Genomic DNA, 26,195 nt, shown 5'->3' on the forward strand with positions numbered 1-26,195 from the left:
TTTACAAATTTTGCAACCTTGCTTTTGTAATTTTCTTTTTATGATTTTCTTCTTTTTTTGGAATTTAGATTGCTTCATTATTAATAATTAGCTCTCCTGCTTACATTATAATTAAGAAGATTCTAATTATTGAGATCTAAACATGTTTAGTTAAATTAATTTATCAAATACACTCTATAATCAAATTTATATTTACAAATAACTAAAAATAAGATAATAGAAAAATAAACAATTAAAATTGAAGGTGAAGGTGAAACAAAATATGGTGAGATAATTTATAATTAGTTAAGATAACCATTTTGATATTATTCGGAAAAGTACGACATCTTGATATTCGAGGGATTGATTTTAAAGAAACTCCAACTTCAAATACCTTAATTTTAATTTGATAATTAGAGAAATAAAACTTTTATAATAATTAAAATGACAACATATTAGATCGATTTAACTCGGGTTAACCTGTTAAATTTATTATATAAATCATAAGACCCCGATTACTTTATAAAACATAGATATTTTTTATTAAATTCAATTCTCAATCAATTCAATGTTAAATAATGAAATAAAAAATAAAATTCATGAAAAAAATAAGTCAAGTCAACTTGAGTTAACCAGTCAAACCTGGGTTATGAGACCGGGATAACCCTATAGAAAACAAATACAAATAAATTATGAAGCTCAATTTTTATTCAACCCAATATTTAATGATGAAATTAAAACAAATCAACGGGAAAAAAACAACATAAAAACCACCTGCGTCAACCAACTAAACCTGTGACCCAGGTCATGAGACATGGATAACTTCATAGAAATCAAACCGAAATAAATTATAAAATCTAATTCTCAATTAATCTAGAATTGAATGATAATATTGAAAAGAAATCAATTAAAAAGGAAAAAAAAACAAGTTAATCGACGTAACTCGTGACCTTGGTCATATGACTATGATAACCCGTCACAAAGCAAATAAAAAAAATTATAAAACTCAATTCTCAATCAATAAATATTAAATTGAAAAATAATAATAAAAAAAAGATAAACAAAATGACCCATATTAACTTGTCAAATCCAGATCAGGATATCCAGATAACTCCATCAAAAGAAAATCAAAAGAAATTATAAAGTTCAATTCTTAATCAACTCAATTTTGATTCTTAAATGATGATATGGAAAAAAAATATTTAATTAAAAAAAAACAAAAAAAAAAACTGAATCAACCTGACTAACCCGCAAAACTTGTGATCCATGTTATAAGACCATAATAACCTTATACAAAGCAAATTAAAAAATAATTGTAAAGATTAATTGTCAATCAACTCAATATTGAAGGATAAAGTTGAATATAAATTAATTTTTAAAAAAAATACTCGAGTCAACACAGCCAACCGTAAAACTCGTGACATTGATCATAAGATTGAAATAACTCCATAAAAGTAAATCAAAATAAGTTATGAAGTCCAACACCCAATAAATCTAATATTAAAAAATAAAATAAAAATAAAAATATTTAAAATAAAATAAAAATCCTCAGGAATTTCGAAGAACAGGGTGAAAAAAGACTCGATATTTCACTGTTTGGTGATTGATTTCGTGAAATACAAAGCATTTTTAGTATGCGTTAGATAATTAATATGTGATAGCCAGTAGGTAAGGGGGGTGGCCATAAATAAATACTCCTATATATATTCTTCTCTCTATCACCATGGTCAATCATGACACCGCCCGTGCCAACAGCCACTACGTAGGTAATGTTTTCATACGTGTCGGCATCCCTAGAGGTAATGGAATCATTTTTTAAATTTAGGATAAAGTATTAACGCATCGCGTTTTTAAAAAAATTATTTTAATTTTTTTTTTTGTTAAAAGTTAATTTTTTTTGTATTTTAAATTATTTTGATGTGTTATTTTAAAAATAATTTTTTTAAAAAAAATATTATTTTAATATATTTTAATACAAAAAGCAACTTTTAAATAGTTTCTAAATCATTAAATTCCACTGTCATAACTTTTTTAACAAGTCAAACAAGTTAATCAATTCTTTTATTAAAAAAAAAAATACTTTGCTAATTTGGTGAAGTATCGTTTTCAAATCTCGTTAATTTCAACCTTCACACCTGTTTCACCTGTTATCGACTTTCTAGTTCTAACATTATGTTTATGTTCCGTACTTCTGTCCCCTCTAGTATTTTATCCTGGATTCACATTTCTTTTTGAAAAAAGAAGAAGATATATGATGGATTATTGGCTAGTTTTAAATTGAATTGAAAAACTTGAAATAAAAAAAAAAACATGATTGGTTGAATTGATTCGATTAAATCATGTTAACTTTCGGGTTTTTAGTAGTTCGTTTAATTTAGTTAAACTCAATTTAAATATAGAAAAGTCAACATAAAAAAAATGTTACTGTTTTAATAAAGTGGTTAAGTTATTGACCATTGAATTAATTCTGTAACTGAGCGATCCGAGCTAGTTTTCAAGTTAGTTTTCGAATTAGGTATTACATTAGTGGGTATGATAAGATAAAAAAAAATTATAATTTGATAATTTTTCATCATATCTTTAAATTTTAAAAATTTTATCTCATATCCTGATTTTAATAATTTTATAATTTTCCTTGTTATTTCAAAATTTCATGCAAGTTTGAGGTTCATATCTTTAATGTTTTTTTATAATAAAAAAATATGTGTTCTTTGATTATTGGTTTTTTTTAACTTTTGCCTGCATCATTCAACTAGTTGGCCAATTTAACTAATTATTATGAATCAATCGACTAGTTTTTAAATTATTTAAAAATATTAATTGATATTGTAGTTCAGAAACACAACATCCAAAAATATATTATTTCCCTTAAACTTTTTACTACTATATTAATTTATTTATTTTTATTTTTATATGTCGATTACTCAATTTTCCCATCAAACTACATATAATTAACCATAATTAAAGGAGGATCAGTTTTTTACTGTACAATCCACAATGAAAAAGTTGATGCTTTAGTTATAAGTTTTTTCTTTTCTTTTTAACTAATCTTTTTGTTTGCTGATTTAGTTTGTTAATATTAATTATTTTTTTATTTAGTTATCACACTCTTATGATATGAATCCTAGATTTGACGAATTAACCTGATTTGACGGGTTGATTCAGATTTTTTTCTTAATTAGTTTTTTTTTCAATTTCATCTTTTAATATCGATTTGATTGAAAATTAAACTTTATGATTTGTTTGATTTACTTTTCATTAGATTATCGTGATCTGATGAAGGGATTTTATTGTACCCTCCTCACAAAGCATTATTCATTATAATAGTGCTTTGCTTTGTTTTTTTTCTTTTCAATTAATCTTTTTTTTATTTCATTCTTTAATATTAAATTTTTTTTCTATTTAATTATCATACTTTCATGACACAACCTTGCAGTCAAACCCACATTAAAGGCTCTTGGGCCTGACGTTGTAGCTAGACTCACTTAAACTCAGGTCGTGAAAGTTTAATATTATTATTAATATTAAAAATATTATTATTTTTATTGTAATGAACAATGCTAATATAATAATTAATAAATTTGAAAAAAAATATTATTAATATTAAAAAGCAACCATATATTTGATCTGAAGAGTAAAATTAAAAACTATTACTGTTGTTGTCGTCGTTATTGCTGTTGTCGTCATTGTTGCTATTCTTATTATTATTATGATTATTAGTGTTGTTCTTATTTTTAATATTGTTATTATTTTTTGTTATTAATTTTTTTTAAATATTATTGAAGAAAAATCATAAATTTGATTTGAAAGTATTAAAAACTATAAAAACTCGGGTAAGACAAGTTTATTATTATTATTATAAATATTATTATTTTTATTATTATTAGAGGAACCAGCCCCATAAACTTGGGTCTAGCTAGGACGTCAGACCCAAGTTTATAATAATAATAATAATAATTATTATTATTAATGTTTTTTAAAAGTATTATTACTATCAAAGAAAAATTATAAAAATTTGAGTAATATAAGTTAATATTATTATTATTAATATTAAAAGTATTATAATTAATATTATAAATATTATTATTAGTATTATAATTAATATTATAAATATTATTTTTGAGTCAGTTGTTATAGGATCTAACTTTGAAAATGAATCTAACAGATATTAGTGATTTTTCATATTTTTTAAAAAATATTATTAATATTAAAAAACAACCATAGATTTGATATGAAGAGTAAAATTAAAAACTATTACTGTTGCTGTCGTCGTCGTCGTCGTTATTACTGTTGTTGTCATTGTTTCTATTCTTATTATTATTATGATTATTAGTGTTATTCTTATTCTTAATATTGTTATTATTTTTTTGTTATTAAATTTTTTAAAAATATTATTGAAGAAAAATCATAAATTTGATTTGAAAGTATTAAAAATTATAAAAACTCGGGTAAGACAAGTTTATTATTATTATTATTATAAATATTATTATTTTTATTATTATTAGAGAAACCAGACCCCATAAACTTGGGTCTAGTTAGGACGTCAGACCCAAGTTTATAATAATAATAATTATTATTATTATTATTAATGTTTTTTAAAAATATTATTACTATAAAAAAAATTATAAATTTCATATAAAGAGATAAAAAACTATAAAAATTTGAGTAATGTAAGTTTAATATTATTATTAATATTAAAAATATTATTATTTATTTTATAAATATTACTATTAGTATTATAATTAATATTATAAATATTATTTTTGAGTCATGTTTTAGTCAACCCAATTCTATTGCATCTAACTTTGAAAATGAATCTAACAGATATGAGTGATTTTTAATTATTTTATGTTAAAAAAAATTAATCTACAGGCATTTCAAAAGCATTTAAGAAGTATAGCTGCTCGCCCACCAAGTGTCATACAGCTCAAATCAAAGAGTTGCTCCTTGGTCAAGAGCAGGTTCTCATTCGGACCATACTAGGCAAAAACCCCTGAGCAGGTTTTTCATGTTCCAAAAACCAAGCATCTTCGAGGGAAGATATTTTCAACAGCTAAATTGATGAAATAATATCTTGAATAGAATAAATATAGTTTTTTTTATTATGTATATTTTAATAACAAAACTATTTAAAAAGTTAACTGTATTGGAGTAGAAAAAATAAGTAATAATTTTGATAATTTTTTTTTATATAGCTATATTTATGGTTTATTTTTTTGGCTTTATTTTATTTGGTTTTGATTTTTTCAAGAGTTATATAAAAAAAAGCATTAATTAAAAGAATATTTAAAAAATATTATTTAATTTTTAGCTTTTCTTTTGGTACATCCTTGAAGTTTCTCTGACAACATGACCTGATTTACGCAAATGTTCTGCATCCAAGCTTGCTTTTTACCTGATTTGACAGAATAGGAAGGCCAGGATTGATCATGATGGTTCTCGAAGAGGGAGGAACAGCCAAGGAATCATCATTATTCTGCCGAGTGAAGATGCTCGCCAACAACTGGACTCCATGTACGAGAGCATCTATTTTTTTTTTTAATTTTAAATTATATTTTAAATTATTTTTAAATTATTTTGATTTAATGTTATAAAAATTAAAAATATTATTTTTAAAAATAATATTTCCACTGTAATCTCAAACACGCCATCACCTTGTTCTTCAAGTGTGTTTGATATTGCGATAGCGGTTGTGATTGTGGTTTAAAAAAAGTTGTTTTATAAAAAGTACTTTTAGTTGTGGTTGGTTTGAAAAAATAGGTGTTTGGTTAAAACTGTGGTTGAAATTGAGGTTGAAGAAAAAGTAGTTTAATGTGTTTGGTTAAGAATGTTTTTGAAATTGAGGTTATAAAATAATTTTAAAAAATATAAATTAATATTGATGGTTTTTAATTTAAATATTGTAAATTTAACTATTGCGGTAACATTATGAAATAAATCATACTTTATATATAAAAAAATTTATTGTTCTATTAAACTATCTACAATTCTATTACGTACAAAATTTATCTGACAAGAACTACAGTTTCCATAATTTTTTAGCGTGTAATAAAATTAGATAAAATATTATCATGTATAAAATTCACTCTAAATTAGTTTTTTTTTAAAAATTAACAAAAAAAAATTAACACACTAAAAAAAAAATTAAATAAATAAATCAATCCACGCAGTGCAAGTGAACAGTGCAAGGAAAGTGCACCGTTCACTATTTTTAACATGAACAGTGCACTTTCCTTGCACTGTTCATGAACAGTGCATCATTTTGCACTGTTCATGTTAATTGCACTGTTCATTGAACAGTGCAATTACGTGAACAGTGCAAAAAAAGCATGTAATTCTTGCTTTGCAAATACTGCGTTTCCAACGCAGAAAACAGGTGGGACCAGTGAAAAGTATACCATATTTTTTGGTAACCAAACGGCTGCAACTGCGTTTTAAAAAAAACGCAGCCGCAGAGCCAAACGGGCTCTTCTTCTCCAAACCACCAAGGGCACTTCTGCAACTGATCTATTACAAACAACATCGTAAATTAATTTTTAAAATGTTTTTTATTTAAAAATATATTTAAATATTTTTTTTTATTTTTTAAAAATTATTTTTTATATAACAAAAATTTTAAAAAATATTAATTTAAAATAAAATAAAAAAATTTTAAATATTTTTTAAAACACTTTTAAAACACAAAAATAAAAATACCCTTAATTTTAATAACTCTGTGAAACTTGAAAAAAAAGGGTTCTTAAAAATATTATGAACATATTAATACAAGATAAGATTATATACTTGATGCCTGGATTTTTATTAATCTTATATTCGAGTATCTTACTTTTAATTTTATGTATTTAAATTATTAATATTTTTCTTTTAATTTAGCAATTATTGTAAGTAAATATATTAGGTGATAACATGTGTATTATCTAGTAACACATGAAGAAAAAAAGAAAATGTGGAATCACAAATTGAAAATAGAAATTCGAAAAAAAATTTAAAAATAAAAGAGAGAAACGGAAAACAACAATCAATTTAAAAGGAAGATGGGTATGCACATCAGAACCATATCTAAAGAGTTTGTCAGTTCCTCCCCACAGCAAGCCCATCAGGATGAATGGGCTAGAGGCCGGAGCTGGACATAGTTAGCCCAATTCATGAGAGAAGTAACAAGACACCTCCACTAGATTTTAAACCCGTGTTTTGTTGATCGGAGCCACGCAAACTAGACTAGACAGATCATCTTGTTCCTGGAGGTGGAACATGAAGCATCCCGTTTGGCTTGGCGTTAAACTTCCTTAATTTTTCCATAAAATCACTCGCTGCTCTCTCACTGCACTTTACTATGGAAACTACGTCAGTTCTCCTTCACTCTAAAACAATTCCTTTCAGTTTCACTATCTCTCATAACAACAGCAGAAAACTCTCTCTCAGGCATTCCAACAAACAGTTTCAATCCCGTTTGTCAAATAACAATTTCCTCTTTGGTCAAAGCCTTAAACCCATCAAAAACCAAGCAGAACTTCCTTTTTCACTATATCAATCAACTTCATCACTGAAAATTACAAGAACACACTTGTTATCTCCTCCCAAATGCTCACATTCCGGCTCTGCAAGCACAGACGGTTCTCAAAACCACCCATTTTTAAAACCCTTCAAAAACCTCTCTCTTGATGAACTGAAAGCGACCCTTTTGCAATTAACCCCTATTGATATCATCAAGTGGTCAGGTATCTTATCAATTGCAATTGCAGCCACAAAATGGACTGTGAATTTGGTCTTGAACCCGTTTTTCTGGATGTATTTTAGCTGGACATGGTTGTTTTGGCCGTGGTTTGTGGCTATATTACTTGCTGTTTATGGATTATATTGCTTTTATAAGCATTCAATCGGCGAAGCTAGCATTTTTGAGCAATTTGCAATTGTTACATCAGTGTTCACTTGGTTAACTCTAGTCCCTCCTGCCCATTTCAATGGATACCTACAAGGATGGCCTTTTGTGTTCTTTTTTGTGTATCATTATTTCTTTTTCTTCAATGTAAGTGTGAGGAAACGTTTGTATGGTGATTATTATGCACGCCCGCATGACCCCAAGTGGGATTTACACCCACCCAGATGGTCTCGCCTTTTGTTCTGCGTTGGGGTCATGGTTGGGCACTGGCTTGCAGCTTTAGAAGGTCCAGAGCTGCACCTCATTCCTGGTGGGTGGAGCAATGTGGGGATTTGGATTTTGATATTGGCAACTTTGCTAATGCAGTATAATTCTACATTTTACCTTGCCAAGTATTCGGAGAAGGTGGTGGTGCCTATTGCTGTTGTGCAATTTGGGCCATATAGGTGGGTCAGGCACCCGATCTATTCATCCACAATGCTTCTCTTTGCGACTTATTTCCTTGCGCTTCGTGCACCTTTGAGCCTGTTGTTTGTGGTAGCGGTATGTTTGATGTATTATGCACAGAAGGCAAAAATGGAGGAGGATCTAATGATTGAGACTTTCGGGGAGAAGTATCTAGAGTACATGGGTAAAGTTCGGTACAAGTTCATTCCTTTGGTTTATTAAGACAGCATCCAGGTATGCGTTGTTGATTTCTCAACGTGGCCAATTTTCTTGGATAAAGGTACTTGGATTTTTAACTGAGAAGGAAAAAATATTAAATTACAGTGTTCCATTGTTTTAATCGTTACTCATGTCTTTCGGCTTTTCTTCGTGTAAGTTTTCAGAGTGCTTCGCTGTGACTTGTTTATTCATTCCTATGTTTAATGCAATGAGCTAGTTTAGTGGTGACTCCTTGTGCTAATATGGATTGAATAATTGTAGTTGCGTGCAAAAGTATGGTTTTCTATAGATAATAAGCATGCTGAGCGTAACTAATAATGTTGTATCTGCTCTTTGCTAATTTCTAGGTGGTGCCTTCTTGATGCTCATTGCTACTAGTGAACTTGACAGTAATCTGTTTGTTGAGTTTCAGAGGGGAATTATAAAGTGCTCTCTAAGTTCATTATGCATATTAAGTTGCACATTCTGAAGAGTGTTAGAGAGATTCACTTCAGCTAGAAGGTACAATCACTTGGCAAATCCTCTAGCAAGCTATATTTGAATACAAATCATAAAATTCTCATTTATTTTGTTATACATATTTAATTGCAATTTCTGAAGTGATGCTTAGAGAGATGTACACAAGCAAGAATCTATAATCACTCGGCTTTTCCTTTAGATTGCATTTTCACACAATTTGAACAAGGAAATTGTGTGAAGTAACTCGGGTGGCTTGTGGAAAGATTAATATGATGTATACGATTTGGAGACTTTTGATATTGCAGTTCCAGAAACAATTGTTGGAAATTTGACTATAAAACAAATGAGGATGTTTAAGAGTTCAAGTAAATGTATCCTAGGGAAAGTGGTGGCAAGATCAAGTTAGGACATTAATGGCCGTGAAGCATCTGATATCATTTTGTTGCGGCATTTTTCTTTTTGATATTTCCAGAAACAAGTGTTAGAAATTTGACAGTAAATCTGATGAGGATGTTTAAGAGTAAGTAAATGCATCCTAGGGAATATCATTTGGTCTGGGCATTTTTCATTTTTTTCTTTCAGCATTTGAATGATCAATGATCATCTTTATTCTACAAAAAAAGTGTTCATCTTTTAATATTTCCTGCTTATTTAATTGTCAACTCTAGTATTTGAGGCTTTTGTTGGTCTAGCAGTTGGCTATGTTGGCGATAGCCATGCCATTTTGTTGTTTTACCAGTCATTCAGTATTTGAGAGATAATTGATATTAATACTCTGAGTAGTGAATCAGTATGTGCTTTTTTCCTCATTTACGCTGTGTATTTTTCTCTAGAAGCTAAAGAACTCTTATATTCTGTACATTAAAGTGGAAAGGTGTTGTTCTTTGGAGATCTTCAGTGCTCCACTAGCGCCTTGCTTTGTCAACATATGACTCTTGGTTTTAAAAAATTTGAGCTCTTAACCATTGTCTTTTGCCTGTTGAGTGAACTAGGGTAGGATTGTTTCAGGAATACGATAAAGTTTGAGGCATCTTTTTCACTTGCCTTGAAAGTTAAGTATTGAACAGGGAGTTTATTTGTTTTTTAAAATTCCTAACCAATAATCTACATTTTATTCCACCTGATATATGTTTTCAACATCTTACGATAGCTTAATGCCTCCATGTTTATTTTCTCACTTTTGGTGTCTCTGGTTGGAAATTTTATGTTCAATTGAGATCATGCAATAATATGCATCCATATATCTTAATTTAAATATTTACAATCTTAGAACTTTGTTCTTTCTAATTCCAACTTAGAGAGTTGCATAACCAATGTAAACTGTACAAAGTGATAATGGCCTCATACAAACACCCTCTGAATTATTGGTCTTTTGGATGGAGATCCTTCTGTCATCTTTCATTCACTTTCTCCCTTAAAATCTCACGTGCTTATCACATGCTTAATGCTAAAAATGTATAAATTATAAAGACCCACTACTATTGACTATTTTGATTGGCAACTCCTATATTTTTTTCTTCTAATTCTAATACCCAAGTTATGAGGTGATTGGATTGAGGCCCCTCTATTAGGTTTCATCCAACATTACCACGGTTTATCGATGTGAGTGTTCATCTCAATTTTAAATCCAATCATTATCATAGTTGACTATTTTAATACTTGGAAATTTCAAATTGAAAAACTAAAAACTCAATTTTTTTTAGTTTGATTTGAGTTTAAAAATGGTTTTTGAGAGGTTGAAAGAATTATTTTAGCTGTCTTCTGAGTTTATTTAGTAGTAAAAAAGGTGAAGTTTCAATGGTGATGGTAACAAATGGGGTTCTAATCCAAGCCCATCACAATTCATGCATTAACATAAAATAATATATAGGTGGTGTCAATCAAAATGGTCGATATTTCAAGGGTATTTATATGTTTTAGGCTTGGTTATCACATGTAAAATTTCAGGGATCTAGTAATCCGTTGAAAATTTGCTTTAAATCAATATAGGCTCTTTTTCATCCAGCAACTTTCCATCTGATTTATCTCTGTAAGATAACTTACTTCAAGAGTTCACAGCCTTGGGTTATTGAGATGCTTATTTCATTTGTTGGGTGTTTTTACCATTCACTTACCATATTAAGAATGCAATTGAATGAAATAGAGTCACAGATTTGGATGAATCGTGATGGTCAACAAAAGTTTTGTGGTTAATACTTTATTTTTTACATCCCAAAGCTCCCTGGTTTTACCATTTGCTCGCTTAGAGTTTTGAATTAATCATATACAATTGATGTTGAAATCTACACTAGAAATGCAGTATTGTAATGTGGTTTTTCCACTTCTGTAGATACTGAAATGAAAATGCTGGGAATAGTTTATCTTGCAACAGTAAAAACACCTGATATCCTGGTCGATAATGATAGTATTCAAGTCCCCTGATGATTTCAAGGAAAGAGCTAAAATGAAAATACTTATATGAATTGAGCAACAAGACAACAATGATCTTATGATTCTATCGATGAGAACTACAATCAGCCCTATCAGTGACAAGACTAGACTGATTGGTTGTCATAAGTAAGAATTTCATTCTTGATCATTGAGGAGCCATCCATCTTAAGTTCATTTATAAGCAATCTGATGATGCAACTATGTTGCTGTTAGACAAATATTTGTTCAATTTGAAGACCTTAGACGAAGTAATTGTTCATCAAAATAGAGGCTTTTAAAGTCTAGAAACAAGTTCAGGTTTCTAGTTTTGTAATCTGGGTGCTTGCTTTACAATTTATCGAGGGATTTTGTTGGCTGTGGCAAGATGGTACTTTCTGCAACAGGGGCATGTTCTCTGCAACTTTCCCGGTTGGGACTTGTTAGAGCATACTACACAACCTTTTTGGTCATTAGATTTAGTGAGCAATACTGGGAATTTCAGCTTAAAATTCTATCCAATTATTGATAAATCATTCATTGACTATTCAGATCCATCCCAAACCCCAAGTAAAATCTTAAAATTTCTATATTTTCAAAGCTTTTTTTTTTTATATATAAATATATTTCAAAGCTGTCCAATATAAGCGACTGAGCACAAATATGTGGCATTTTGAATGCTTTACTCTTATATAGACTGCAGATATTGTTTGGTCTAGATTTGTAAAGTTACGCAGTCAAATTGTAAATGAAATGCGTTCTGCAATCCTATATATTGATGCTTTAATCTTCTCAGTTTATTTTTCATTCCTCCTTTCTAGAGCATGACAAAGATGATGTGATTCCATGTGTGATCTATATACCACTATCAGGTATTTTTTTTTTGTCACCGAGCGCATGTTGCTAGGAAATACAAGTGTTGTTGAATATACTTCTTGTCTGTCACTCTCTGCTTGGAGTCTAGTTCCTTAATTTTCTCTGACAGAACTTTATCAGGACAAATGCACTTCATCTTTTTCATCTCGACTATTCATCTAGCTTTGAAAGGACAAAAATTCTATGAACCATTTGTGATGTATCTCCACTTAAATTTGATCCTAGTACCAACTCTAGCCTCATAATTCCTTGATGACTTGAGATGAAGTGCACATGCACATGACAGCCAGCTCATCAAGATGTGAAATATATCAGCTCATGCATGCTTTGCAATCGCACCACCTTGTCAGCATGCAGTTGAAAACCTCCAAATCAAGAAAAATCACTTGAAAAATACGTATTTACTTTTCTTCTGATGGAAATTACGCACGATCACTTTCTTTTATGTCCCTTGATGTTCTTCCATTTTCATGCACTTCGATAATGCGATCCTCTTCTGGCTTCCGATACCTGCCGAGCTTTACATGCGGGGATGTCCAGATTTCCTCACTTGTGGTTATCGCCACTTGATCTCCTCTAAGTGTATGATGTGAAGGCAAGCTGGGATGGCTTTTCTATGTGTTCTGCGAACGTTTTGCTTGAAAGTTTACTAATTTCCGTCACAGTTATGTATAATTTAAGTATTTGTTCTAGCGGGTTCCTACAATTTGTCATTTTTAATCTTGTGATGGATCGTGATGGATGAGAAGGGACTGGTTTTTACTTGTTGTTCGATATTGTCATTTCCTTCACGAAATCTTGTAGCCTTTTGCTACGTTGGAAACATGGAGAAAGTTTTCCACGTTTTCCACCCCCTCCTCTCTCCCATAGTATTTCTCGTCATCTCGGTGGCCTTATTAAGATTTCCAAGTTCAAACAACGAATCCCTATTTCCTAACTATTCCTAATTTATTGAATTTTCTAGGTTCAAACAACAAGTCTTTAATTTCTTTATATTTGATAGAAAATCTAGATCCTTAATTCAATGTAAATCATGAAAATGATGTTTAATTTAATATTACCTCTATTCTTAAAATAAAATATTATTAAATTAAGCATGATAAACTCCAATCAAAGAATTACTTAATTATTTTTTATAAGGATTAATTAATTTATTTTGATAAACTTTAAGGGCTAGATTATAATTAACTTTAACCAACGTTACTTGGGAGGAAACAGCTAGCATGTTTATTTTGACTTTGTAGTTTTCTGTAACAACAGTAAGAAAGAGATGATCCTTCTGCTCCCCGACATGTTACAGGGGGAAGGTGATCTTAGCATAAAGGACTGAGAGTTATTGATGCAAAATCACGGGCACTGCTTCCTCCCCTCGACTGGTAAATAATATTGTTTCTGCATAGTGGTTCCTTCTCATTTTACTACTTAAGGAATCACTTGGTAAAGCCGTGCATTTAAAATGGTTAGGGCTAGCTGCTGCTGCTGCTGCTGTGGTGGTTATGTAAAAAGTATTCAGTTAACACAGTAACATGATAATATAATCCAAATTTTCTCGCCGTGCACTTCTTTCGCCTCCGGCGAGACCAAATTTTTTGTAACCTAAAGAACTGATATTCAAGCGTTTTTAGTGTATTTAAAAAAGAAAAAGAAAATCCATCACTTGATATTACATAAAGAAAAAAAAAAACGATTGCCAATTGATCATATGAATTCAAATATAAAAAGATAAAATTAAAAATATTAATGAAAAAAAAAAAGAATCAGCAAATCTGAGTGATGGTGTTAGAACTCGTAAGCGAAATTTAAACGAACAAGATAACCTAAAAAAAGGCAAAAATAACATGAGCCACCTGGCTAAATTAACCTGCTGCCTAGATCATAAGATGAGGATAACCTGGTTGAAAGGAAACCAGAGAAAATAACAAAGTTTATTTTTCAAAATGTACATCTTCGAAGGATGTAATTGGAAAAAAAATATCAACCTGTATTAACTTTTTAAATCCATGACTTTGGCTAGTGACTAAACCAAAAACACCCCATTTGAAAAACCACTATTTTAATACTAGAATTGACCTAGTAGGTTGACCCATGACCCTATAGTGCTGAGACCGGGTCGAGTTTTAAAAGAAATTGAAGGAGAATTGATCCAATGTGAAATGATTAAAAACTCGAGTTGACCCATGACCTAGTCAAGCTGGGCAAGTTGAGTTAAAACTCGTTGATTATTTTTCTTTATTTTATTTTAAAAATGATGTCATTTTAACATTTTTATAAAACAAAAAGATTTGGTTGACTTGAGTTATCTCGGCCCAGCCCACCTAACCTATGACCTCGAATTGACTCCCCGGTTGGGTCTAAAAACTATGAAAAACACCATAAAGACCAGCTCCCAATAAATCAAATGTTGAATGATGAAATTTTAAAAAATCCAATTATACAAAAGGGTAAAAAAAATATCAATTAAGAGAATAAAGACATAATTTGAAAAAATTGAGAGTACAATCTAAAATTTTGAATTTTTGGGAAAGAATGAAAATAAAAATCAAGAGAATGGAGACTAATTTTTTTTAAAAAAAATTATGGATCCAATGATGAAATTGAAAATAAATTAAAATTTGATAAATGGCTAAGAATAAAAATAAAAAAATAAAAAAAATTGAGGGTCAAACCTTAAATATCATCAAATGTCGAGTTGAAGGGCAAAATTGAAAAGAAAAATCAAAATCACAAAATAATCCAAAACAAAAATCAAAATCAAAAGAATAAGGATCAAAATTAAAAAAATTAAAAATCAAGATCATGGATTTAAGGATAAAATTGAAAACAAATTAACATTTGATAAAATAACTAAAAATCAAAATTAAAAATCAAAACATTGAGGGTCATAATTGAAATGTTATAAAATAAGAGGACAAACCTCATTTTTTAATGGCCATCACAAAACTCATGGAGGAAGAGAGAGAGAGAGGATAAAAAGAAAAGGAAGAGGCATCCAATGACAAATTTTCATCATAACCACCACACATGTCACTTCTTGTGAAAGGGGGTGCCATATAGCTTCCAACACTTTAGCTGAAGCTGGTATTTCTCCATCGGACAACAACTCACGAGTTGTTTAAAGAGTGTGGAGTCGCCCCACACATTAACACATGCATAATTTTTTTTAAAAATAATTTTTAAAAATAACAAAGAATTGAATTGCTCCTAACCCAACTTAATAATAACAAGAAAAACACATAGGAAATTACATAAACACCCCTAGATGATGGCTTAGGCTTAGTAAATTTAATTTTAGGGGTAATTTAGTCAATCTAATTTTTAAAATAAAGTAAAAAAACAAAAAATACCCCTTGATACTAATTAAATGAAAATAACATTTAAGGGTAATTTAGTAATTTTATTTTGCAATTAAAATAGGAGTTGGCTATAATGTCCCTTAAAAATCCAGTAATGACATTTGTAGCATAAAAAAAATCCGAATTACTCTAGGTTAAATGTTTTGGTGTGGTAGGGTTAAAACAATTAATTTATTATGTGAATCTACAATAAATTATGAGTGTGTAACGATATCTTTTAGCCTTTTAAATTTTTTTTATTACTCTTTATATAATTTTGGTTTTTTAAGAATTTTAAAAACAAAAACCAAGAATAAAAAATGACAACTATGCCAACGGGCGATGATGGACAACCGTGTGAATAGGTGATCTTCTTGTGCATTTGGGTGTTTGCTTTACATGCAAACAATGAGATATTTAGATTTCCAAGAATACAAACTTATCTTGGAAATGCTTGATTCTTTTAACTAAAAATAAAATAAAATAAAAATAGTCACATGTTTTTCGAGAATCACCTGTGTAACATTATTGATGTGAATTGTGATTGTTTTATGTTTTTTTTTTATGAGGAAGCCATGGTGATTCAATGCCTTGTACTAAAAGGTCACGTAAGTAGCTAGTCTAGGCTGCAATCCTGGACCATGCATAAATATTCTTTCAAATCACCATTCGCCATGAATGAATCTCAACCTGTGAAATTTTCAAGCACACATTCACTCGATGAATTCGATATTGTAGCCAAAGCAGCAGCTAGCCCGACGTGGAATCCTAAAGAGCACAGCCCATCAACGTCACGTGGCACAAACCCAGTTGCTTATCTTTGCCAGGGTTATCTTTCTCCTCCAGATTCTTTTATAGACCAGAGGAGCAAAGAAAAAGATCTAAGAACATGATAGCTACTTCTTTCACCATTCAAGGCCACAGACATTTGATCCTTGAAAGACACGAACTTGGTCCAAAAGCACCAATTCAAACACACTTTTGTCTTTCTTTTGCACCCTTTTTTTCATTTTTTTTTCTGCACAAATACATCGATTATATCGTGACAATACATGCAAGCACGTCAAGATTAAAGGCACAAATAGAGGGAAGAGGGTGCATCTGACATTGACAAGCCAACTTATCTATATTTACAAACCAGACAAATCCCCGTGAATTAGAAATTTAAGGATCCCCAACAATGATTTTTTGACAACCAAAATAAAACTAGAGGGAAAAAAAAAATCAAAGAAGAAACTCAATGGGGCCGGGTTGCTTTTTTGGCCCCATTGAAACAGTTCCGTATCATCGTGGAGAATCCAATATCTGTCCAGTGTCCAATCACAATATCACTGACTTGTTCCGGCGGCTTACCCTTACAGGCAACCCACATTTGGGCACAGGGAAAGGACCATATTGTATACCATCGTCGTCTCCCACAGTTTGCCACCTGAAACCAAGCATCACAAGATTACAAATTAAATCAGGAATCACAAAATGTTTATGGCCATATATCGACTCTTTTTATCGTCAGCATGGCTGCATTTAGTATGCTAACGATCAGCGTCATCTCCATAAATATATAGGAGAACAATATAATCTAGTAAATAGTATAACAGACAAATTTGAATGTCTAAAATCCGCTTGGAAAAGTAATGAAATTGCAGGAATGATTTTTCTTCTCTCTCTAAATTAATTGATAAGAAATAATTTTAAAATAGTGAGGACAAAAGAGGAGAAATGATGTGGCCTACGATAATGGTTCAGAAGAAATTAAGCTTGTGATGGCGACCAAACCTGGCTCCGTTCATGTGTGACACACCATTGAATTTGTCTATAGTAATTTCCATAGCTGGCATCCTAAATGGGCTCATACTTATTTTGATTTTTTAAGACTGCGTAGCTGGCAACCATGTCGCTTATATACTAGCTGAAGACTGTGTTTGATTCGCATGCTTAACATTATTCCCATGAGCTGTTGTTGCTGTGGGATAGAGGTATATAGATACGTACGAGGATGGCAGGTTCTGGATTCAAATATTTTGGGAGATATGCATATGTGGTAATGAAAATCCTATAAAAAAGAGTGGATATATAGACGGTGACTGTAACCTTTGCCACGTCGAAATCTATTAGATATTAATTATATGAATACCTGAAATCAACTAATCGAAATCTCATATATAAACAAGGATGCATGTGTCAATTTTACTTGCAGTTGATTATGATTAGGCTTACTTAGCAACTAGCTAGGAAGAACATGTCACGAGTCACGTGGATGGATAATGATAATCCTATCAAATAACACAAGTTTCGACTGCCCAGAAGATTTTAGAATTAATCGAGACCAATTAGGGGGTATCATAACTTGGGTGATCAATAATATAATATAAGGTTAACTAATTGTTAGAGAATAATATAAAATTTAAAGGGCTTTCACTTAATGAGTATGTTAAAAAATTATATATTAAGACCTTACAAGTCTATGTAAATTTGAAGTTCAAAGAGTTTTTATTTGAAAATGTGTGTTCGAGAGTAATATAAAAACATTCTTGAGATCTTACCTTACAACTTAAGTTTTTAGGTTGAGATGATTGTTTGATATAGTATCAAAGTCTTGTTGACCAAGCGGTCATGAGTTTCGAATCTTACTATTCTTATTCTATTTTATAAAAATTAAACATAAAGTAACATGATTTTGTGTAAGTTTCAAGTTCAAAAACACTTAAAAAATGTGTTAAAGAATTATATAAATTATATTTTGAAGTTTTACTAACAATTTAAGCTATTAAATGAAAATTACTCCGTGATACTAATAAATTAATTAAAAAGAATATTGAAAAAATTGAAGCAAAATCCGCACTGTTGCGTATGTGTAAGCTGAAAATGGAGTAGGAGTACATGCTATCCGCATCACTGATCTCCATATTAACATGCAATTAAATTAATAACATGTTGTGTATGTGTGCTACCCACCAATTACCAATTGCTCCTCTAATTCTAAATAACTCTTGCAATGACTCGTGCCTAGGTAATGGAGCAAGTACGTTAGATTCATGTATCATGCATGAAAGCCACGTATAATGAGAATGATTCTAAATTCTGTTTTTTTTGCTAGCCTGGTATCCACTTAAAAGGAAAAAAATAAAAAAAACAAAAAAAAAAAAACAACCCCACTGGCGTTTCATTGTTACCTAGGACCACTTCCACGGCCCAAGGAAAATCAAGAGGACCACCACAACACCACCATCAATGGCTCCCCCAGTCAACCAACAGCAGACCTAACCTTCGTGGCTTGACCTTTATCTTACATTCAAAACAAAATCACTAGATATGTACGCAAAGCACCCCCTTCAAATTAATTAGGTATACATGAGTGATCATGTTCAGATCACCCAAATCCTTTTTTATATTGGATCTAAAATTAGTTTCAACAAAATGAAAACCTTTGATTAATGTAATTAAGCCTATCATCATGAGTAATCTTGGTGTGATAGATTAGTGTGTACGAGAGAGAGAGGGGGGGACGGACCTGTAAGTGGTGGTGAGATGATGCAGGAGAATGAGCATCTCAAGCTTGGCAAGCTCACTGCCTGGACAGGAGTGCAATCCATTGCCGAAGGGCATGAACGTGTTAGGTTTCGGTGGCACCTGCAACATCACAGAACATACTCGTCTTCATCTCTTTCCTTGTTTATCTTCATCATCAAGTAATTAAATGTATAAGCTCTGAATATATATATATCTATATTCTTTTTCCACAAATATATAGGAGATGATATATTTATAAATATATATGATTCCAAACAGGATCATACTTCGTTAGAGTAGTTGCTGTTTATGTTTGCTACTATACCCTACAAAAACCAACTCACGTGATCGATACAGAAAAGATTTCATGACGACGAGCTGCTAACGATCATCTAAATACAGGAAAGATTCACATAAAAAAATTTGAAAAGGACACTACCCATCAACCAGGATAATCTTTCCCTTATTAACTTTGTATTTCTACGTAATCCGAAACAAGATAGAATGTATAGCGGTGTACGTGTGACCCACTTCATGAAACTTGGTCAGTGACTCAGTTAACACAGAATGCATAGTCGACACACATGTAATGTTTTTGGTATGTAGCTAAGCTTACGTACATGTGAATTAATTAATTCTGGCCCTCACCTCGAATCTTGAAGGGTCAAATTTCTGGGGTCGAGGGAAGAAATCTGCACAATGATGAATGCTTCTGAAGAGAGGAAGAACCTTCCAACCTTTGGGGATAAAGTAGCCTTCAAACTCAACATCTTGCACTGCTTCTCTGAACGTGAAAGACAGTATACTTGCTGTTCTTAGCGTCTCTTGGATCACCTGAAATTAAAATCATAATCAATAAAGATTGCAGCACACATATTACGTGGGCATATTCATTGTAATATAATTATCATAAATACTACAATATTAAATTAATTTGTTTTGTAATTTTTTGAATATTCAAATCACGTAAAAAAAAAAAAAAAGAGGATGACGATATGTCAATTGAGTTAGAAACTGAAATAAATTAAATTAGACAAAATTGATAATTGATATTTGTACCCGACTTGTCAACGGCATGCGCCTTGTATCATCCCACGTAAGCCCACGATTTGCCTCTACTATTTTGCTTCTAATTCCTTCCTGTTCTCTCTGCAACAGACAATTAATTTTCAATGAATAGCACATACCATCCAATACATAGTTGAATAGTCCAATATTCGATTGCTTTCTCTGCCGCAAGCTTCTCTCTTCAAAGGCATTATTTTAATAAACCAATGATCGCTCAAAATAATAATAATAAAAGAAATAAATTGAGAAAAATCAACTTAATGAAGACAAAAGAGTAAAAATCATACTATAAAAAAGAATAATATGAGACAGACACAAGTACTTGACAAATACACTAATGATAAATGATTGGCAGGAGGGGAAGCTAAGGGGATGAATGGATTGGATTAACGTGGGAGATATTAACTTACCGTGACAGCTTCTAATAAATCTTCATTATCATGCAAGTACTTCAAAATCCATGTTAGGACACTAGCAGTAGTATCATGAGCGGCAAAAATCACTCCAATTATATTATCAGCGATTTGAGAATCGCTAAGCTGATTTTTAAGCTTCTCGTCATCTTTATCTCCTAATAAGACTCCAAGCAAGCCTCCTCCTTGTCTCCTGCTTTGCCTTCTCTTCTGTATCAGTTTCTTCAATGTTTCGTTCAGTTGCTTCCTTGCCTTTCCAAACAAACATCAAAACCCGGCACCAGTTATTATTAAAAATTGTAAATAGACAAAATCAATAAATATATATGTTTCCTTGATACTCTTGACCCGCAAAAAATACAATGTGTGCAAGACAAAGACAAAGTAGAATTCAAGAGACAGGGGAGCCAGGTAGCTCCTTACTTTCATTGCTTTGTGAAAGGGTGTTCCTGGTAAATCTAGAGGCATAGAATTATATCCCTTCTCCAGGCGCTGATACAGATGCTTAATTCCTTCCATTTCCAAGTCTTGTTTTTCACCGAAGGCAGAAATCATTGCCACATCAAAAGCATACTAAGAAAAAGTACGTTTTTTTAGTACCTCAATGAGACAAAAGTTGAACTGGTAAGAGATTAATTTAGTTCTTAAGAAACAGACATATATACATACCCTCTTCATTTCTTGCAAGGTGTTGATAGTGGTGTTTTTCCAAGAGGGAAGAAATCTCAGGACAATTTGCTCAATCTCCGAGACAGACCCTCTTATAGCAGAGGGTAAAAAAGAGGCCTGCACCAACTTCTTGAGCCTTGAATGATATGCCCCTTGATGAAAGAACAGGGCCTCTGGTCCTATCATTTTTTCCTTACTTGTTGGATATGTAGGCTTGAACAAATGCGCCCGAGTCACCAGAACAATTCTTGCTGCTTCTGGACTAGAAATCATCACACAAGGACATCCCAATATGTGGGTTTTAAAAATGTCTCCAAACCTGCAAAATGAGCTTAATTATCAAGAACCAAAAAAAGAAAAGAGCTACACAAAAATATTTCAAAGAAAAGAAGAGAGAACTATATATATATGGTACATATTGTGTAGCTTTTGTATACCGTTTTTGCCTGTTGAAGAAGAAGGAATTTGGGTTCTCTGCATAGAGCTTGAGCGTCTCTCCAATATAAGGCCAACCCATTGAGCCAGGTGGGAGGCGTTTGTCTTTGGGGTGATATTGCCATTGAAGATAAACAAGCAACAATAGAAAACAACAGAACAGGACTCCAGGTACCATCAGAAAAACAACCTGAACCTGAGAATATCGTGAAGTTGCGAAAGCCAAGGGTGGTGATAAACTAAGTTGCATGTTTGTCAAAGAGAGAATAAATTAACTATTCAAAGAAGTGAGACAGAGAGGTGGCAGAGGCTAACTAGAACAACTACTAGTAGTGGTTGTAGAGAGAGAGAGAGAGAGAGGTAGTGTCGTAGTGAGGGAGGGTTATTGGCGTGAAGTAGTGGGACTTATATAGTGGGGAGGAGGGGTTTGTAGGTGACAAGCGTCACCACGTTTATGGAACACCTTGCTTGTCAGCCCCTCTTTTAGGGCTATACCCCAACCTTACACCCTGTATTAATCACCCTTTTCTCTGGATACCACTGTTTCTCTTCGGACACGTTCATTAGGACGATGAGGTACGGCTCCCGCGTTGTTCTTGGCATTTATGGACCAGGCTACTGCATCATATCTACTTTATGTATTCAACATTTGTCTGGCACAGACCTTTAGCTTCTGTAATAATTCGATTTCCCATTTCTCTCGTGCATGCGGCAAGTAGCTATCTCAATTAATCAAAACATTCATGCTTTATTAAACCAAATCAATTTTATATGTTATCTTGCTGATTTATTGCATCTATGAAATATAGACTGAGTTCACAACAGCACCGATCCACTACGATATTAATTCTGGTTCAGTGAATCAATCAAGATTCACATAAAAGTTTCTTATACATAGAGGTTTTAAGAAATTCTAGCATGTACACCTATATTTCTTTTTCTTTTTTTGTTAATACTAATTAGTAATTAACTCTGTACCGGATCAGCTAATAAATCTTTATTGGTTACAATTACCAACTCTAATGCTATCCAAATTGTTTGAATCTAAATGATACTAATTATACGTGTAGCACGAGGAAATGGAAAAAGAATCAAAAGAAAATGATGGGAGAGAAAAAGAGGAAAGAGATGTTTAAGAGTGTGATGATGATTGTTTTTCAAAATGTTATTTTATCGGAAATATATTAAAATAATATTTTTTAAAAATTATATTTTAATATCAGCATATTAAAATAATCCGAAAATATAAAAAAAATTAAAATTTATCTAATATCTATTTAGAACGCAATACCAAACAAAAATAAAAATTGTACCAAATAGTGTGTTCACTGAAGTTTCAAATGTTATAAAATTGTTTTTTTTTTTTACTTTTAAGTTTTTGCATCAGAATTATAAAAAATCTCTTAAAAAATTAATTTAATAGTTTTTTTAACAAAATAATAAACTTAAAAAAACTGGATTTTCAAAACCACACGAAAACAAGTATCAAACTTGATGGGAAGCTTCTACATGTCACATGTGTGTGCTGTGTATTAACCTCTAAGTACTTGTCAGTTCGCGGGAAGAGAGGGAAAGACATGATAATGCCTCCATGATTACCTCAATCTCATCGTCAGTACTTGTCAGCCCGGCCCTTCGCGGCCTGGCCCAGCCAATCTTATCCCGGCAACGTTGTCTGCACCATTGTGTTCCTGCATACGTGTCGTTAGCCAAGAGCGTTAGCTTGACTGTGTTTATGTTACCAGTTTACTAATTGGGACTTGCAGTTTTCACGTGTCACGTATATGTGTACCTTAAATTTACAAAAAAAAAAAAAAACAAAGAAAGAAGAAGATATTGTTGGATTATTTATTTTATATTTATCTCATTAATAGTTTATATAGCTATAAACCAAGAAAAAAAAATATTGATTATATTTTTTGATTAAATAATTGAAATAATTTTTTGATTGCCTTCAATTGTTCAATCTCTTGATCTCTTTCTTTTATTGATTAATAACTAATCAATAATATTTACTTGAATTATTTTCTTAACAAGTCTCTTTAAGCTCATACTAATTTTAATTTTTACGAGTTTGACATTCACAATCTTTATTATTATTATAGCTTTATTTGTTTACCTATAGTGACAATATTTATATAAATGTGACTATTTTTAATCATTTTTCTCCTTTTATGGTTATTGTTTCATTTCTTTAATTAAATGTCTCTGTTCATGATTTGGCTTTTTAAATAGTCATTTTATTCTGATTCACTTTTTATTAAATTGTTGCATTTTTTTTAATTATCATTATTTCTTAGCCAATTTCTATCTACTTTTTTAGAAAAAACTCTCTCTCTCTCTCTTTATTTACAAGTGATCTTTTTTGTACTACTTTATCTCTTATCCAAGAACCTAGTCTCTTGTTTTTTTTTATGTCTTTCTCTTGATGCAAGATCTCAATTCTCTTGGTGAGCTTTGTTATTAATTAATTCACACCTTTTTTTTTAATGTTATTTGATCATTCACATGGTGTTCTAATTTCTTTATATAATGAGTTGATATGTTATTGACAAAGAATAGTAAATAAAATATTTTCTACACAATGAAAGGGATTGAAAAAAAAAAGTTTTAAAGTGGTTGGACGGACGGAATATATAAATCCACCTATGAAAAAAAACAGAAGCTAATATCTAAAATAAGATATATGTAAATGACCTGTCGCTGAAAATTAATATGAAAGCTAATATTTAGAATAAGATATGATCAACTTACTTTGATATCATATAAAAAAGAAAAAATGATTTCATATGTAAAATTTAAACTCTTAAATGAAGTTTTTTTTTTGAATAATAAAATGCATATATCATGCTGTATAGTATAGTATACTATAGTATAATATATACAAGAAGTCATTTCTTTATCACTTTATTTTTTATTTTTTAACCTATAGATATAAAATCAAATCTTCGATGAATTGATGTAGAATCCAATTGTCTATGAACCAAATTAAGTTTTTTCTAAAAACAAATCAACTTGAAATTGACAGGTTTAATCCAATTAGTTTTATAAATTTATATATATGATCTGGTCACAACTTAATTTAATTTTAAAAAGAAATTTCAAAACAATATTATGATCTATTTTTTTAAAAGAAATTAAATCAAAATGAATGAATTAACTTGTATCAACTTGGACACCTCGTTACTAGGGCAAACACTTATCCTTTTCTTTCTTACCAGCCGCATTAATTAGCACCGTCTCTGCTTTATGGAGGCGATGTGCTTGAAACATTTGCCAACGACAATGATTCACTTGACCGGATTGTGATGCGAAGCCAGTTGTACAGTAAAGTAATTTTCTTTTCGCATTTAAAAAAATAACTACAATTCCCATACATTCCCACTCATATATATCTTGAACTACAAGGAAATTAAGAAAGATTTGTGGCTCCATTAGTTTTCATTAAACTTATATTATAATATCTTGCTGTTATTTATGAAAAGTAATGTTAAATATTAAAAAAATGTGATAAAAACTCTTCACAAATACACAATTAATAAAATTTATATAACCTTAATTTTAAATCAATAATCTAAAGACTTTTATGAATTTTTAAATTTTTATCGTCATTTTTTTTAATGTTTAGCATCACTCATTTATAAAATAATTGAATGAAATTTGAGCTAGATCAAATAAATCATACTACAACATAACTTCATTTAACGTTTACTACTTGCAGCTAGCTTTGTGACAATATCCCTCTTGTATATACTATCAACAATAATATTTAAGACTAATTAGCGATACTTACATCAACACTATCATAATTCTATTTCAAATATCATTGTATTATTTTAAATTCAATTACCTTTTCTCTAATGTAACAATATATTTGTTAGAATATAGAGAAACGATTAATTGTTTCAAATTCATGTCTTTTGTTATAAGATTTAAGATCCAATGACTTGAGAAAAAAGTTGATGTGGTATAAGAGAAAAAATAAGAGAAGAAAAGAAAGAAAGAATAGGTTATTGGAGATACATTGAGGTCTTATTTTTTATACACCTAGTACTGTTAAAAAGATTTCAATGAGATGATTCTAACCATATATTGAAAGACCATCAAATGAGATCGTAATTGGTTTGGGGTTTGGCTTGGGGTTAATATAGATCAATCACGACTTCGTTTGGTGATCTTTCAATGTGCAGTTAGAATCGTCTCGTCAAGATTTTTCTAATGGTACTGAGTGTGTCAAAAACAAATCTCCAGTATGTTCTCGTTGACTTATTTTTTCTTTTTATTTTTTTCTTTTCCTGCCACATCATCTTATCTTACTCTTCTTTCTTACCTATTAGATATTACATTTTATCTTTTGACCATTAAATCTTCAAAAAATCTTGAGTGGATTTTGTTAAGGTTAATTAAATAGTAAAAGACATGCTATTTAAAATATAACTAAATGAGTGATATTTAAAAATATTAATTATATATAAATTTGATATTCAAAAATATAATTATATT

The 26,195-nt window shown here is 30.7% G+C and overlaps 2 protein-coding genes across 2 annotated transcripts; one reads left to right on the forward strand and one right to left on the reverse strand.

Annotated features, from left to right (window-relative positions):
- Nucleotides 1–7,154: 7,154 nt before the first annotated feature.
- On the forward strand, nucleotides 7,155–9,088 carry LOC7485695 (uncharacterized). Its single transcript, XM_052451469.1, has one exon. It carries the CDS (start codon nucleotides 7,313–7,315, stop codon nucleotides 8,525–8,527), a length of 1,215 nt encoding a protein of 404 aa, XP_052307429.1. The 5' UTR covers nucleotides 7,155–7,312; the 3' UTR covers nucleotides 8,528–9,088.
- A 7,591-nt stretch (nucleotides 9,089–16,679) lies between these two features.
- LOC7465099 (abscisic acid 8'-hydroxylase 2) lies at nucleotides 16,680–22,332 on the reverse strand. Its single transcript, XM_006369474.3, has 8 exons — nucleotides 21,695–22,332; nucleotides 21,258–21,576; nucleotides 21,012–21,161; nucleotides 20,586–20,840; nucleotides 20,167–20,256; nucleotides 19,756–19,941; nucleotides 19,109–19,227; nucleotides 16,680–17,026 (listed from the first exon to the last, which is right to left on the reverse strand). Exons 1-8 carry the CDS (start codon nucleotides 21,940–21,942, stop codon nucleotides 16,918–16,920), a joined length of 1,476 nt encoding a protein of 491 aa, XP_006369536.2. The 5' UTR covers nucleotides 21,943–22,332; the 3' UTR covers nucleotides 16,680–16,917.
- Between the last annotated feature and the right edge of the window lie 3,863 nt (nucleotides 22,333–26,195).

Source organism: Populus trichocarpa, chromosome 1 (genome assembly GCF_000002775.5).
Source record: "Populus trichocarpa isolate Nisqually-1 chromosome 1, P.trichocarpa_v4.1, whole genome shotgun sequence".
Classification (NCBI taxonomy): Eukaryota; Viridiplantae; Streptophyta; class Magnoliopsida; order Malpighiales; family Salicaceae; genus Populus; species Populus trichocarpa.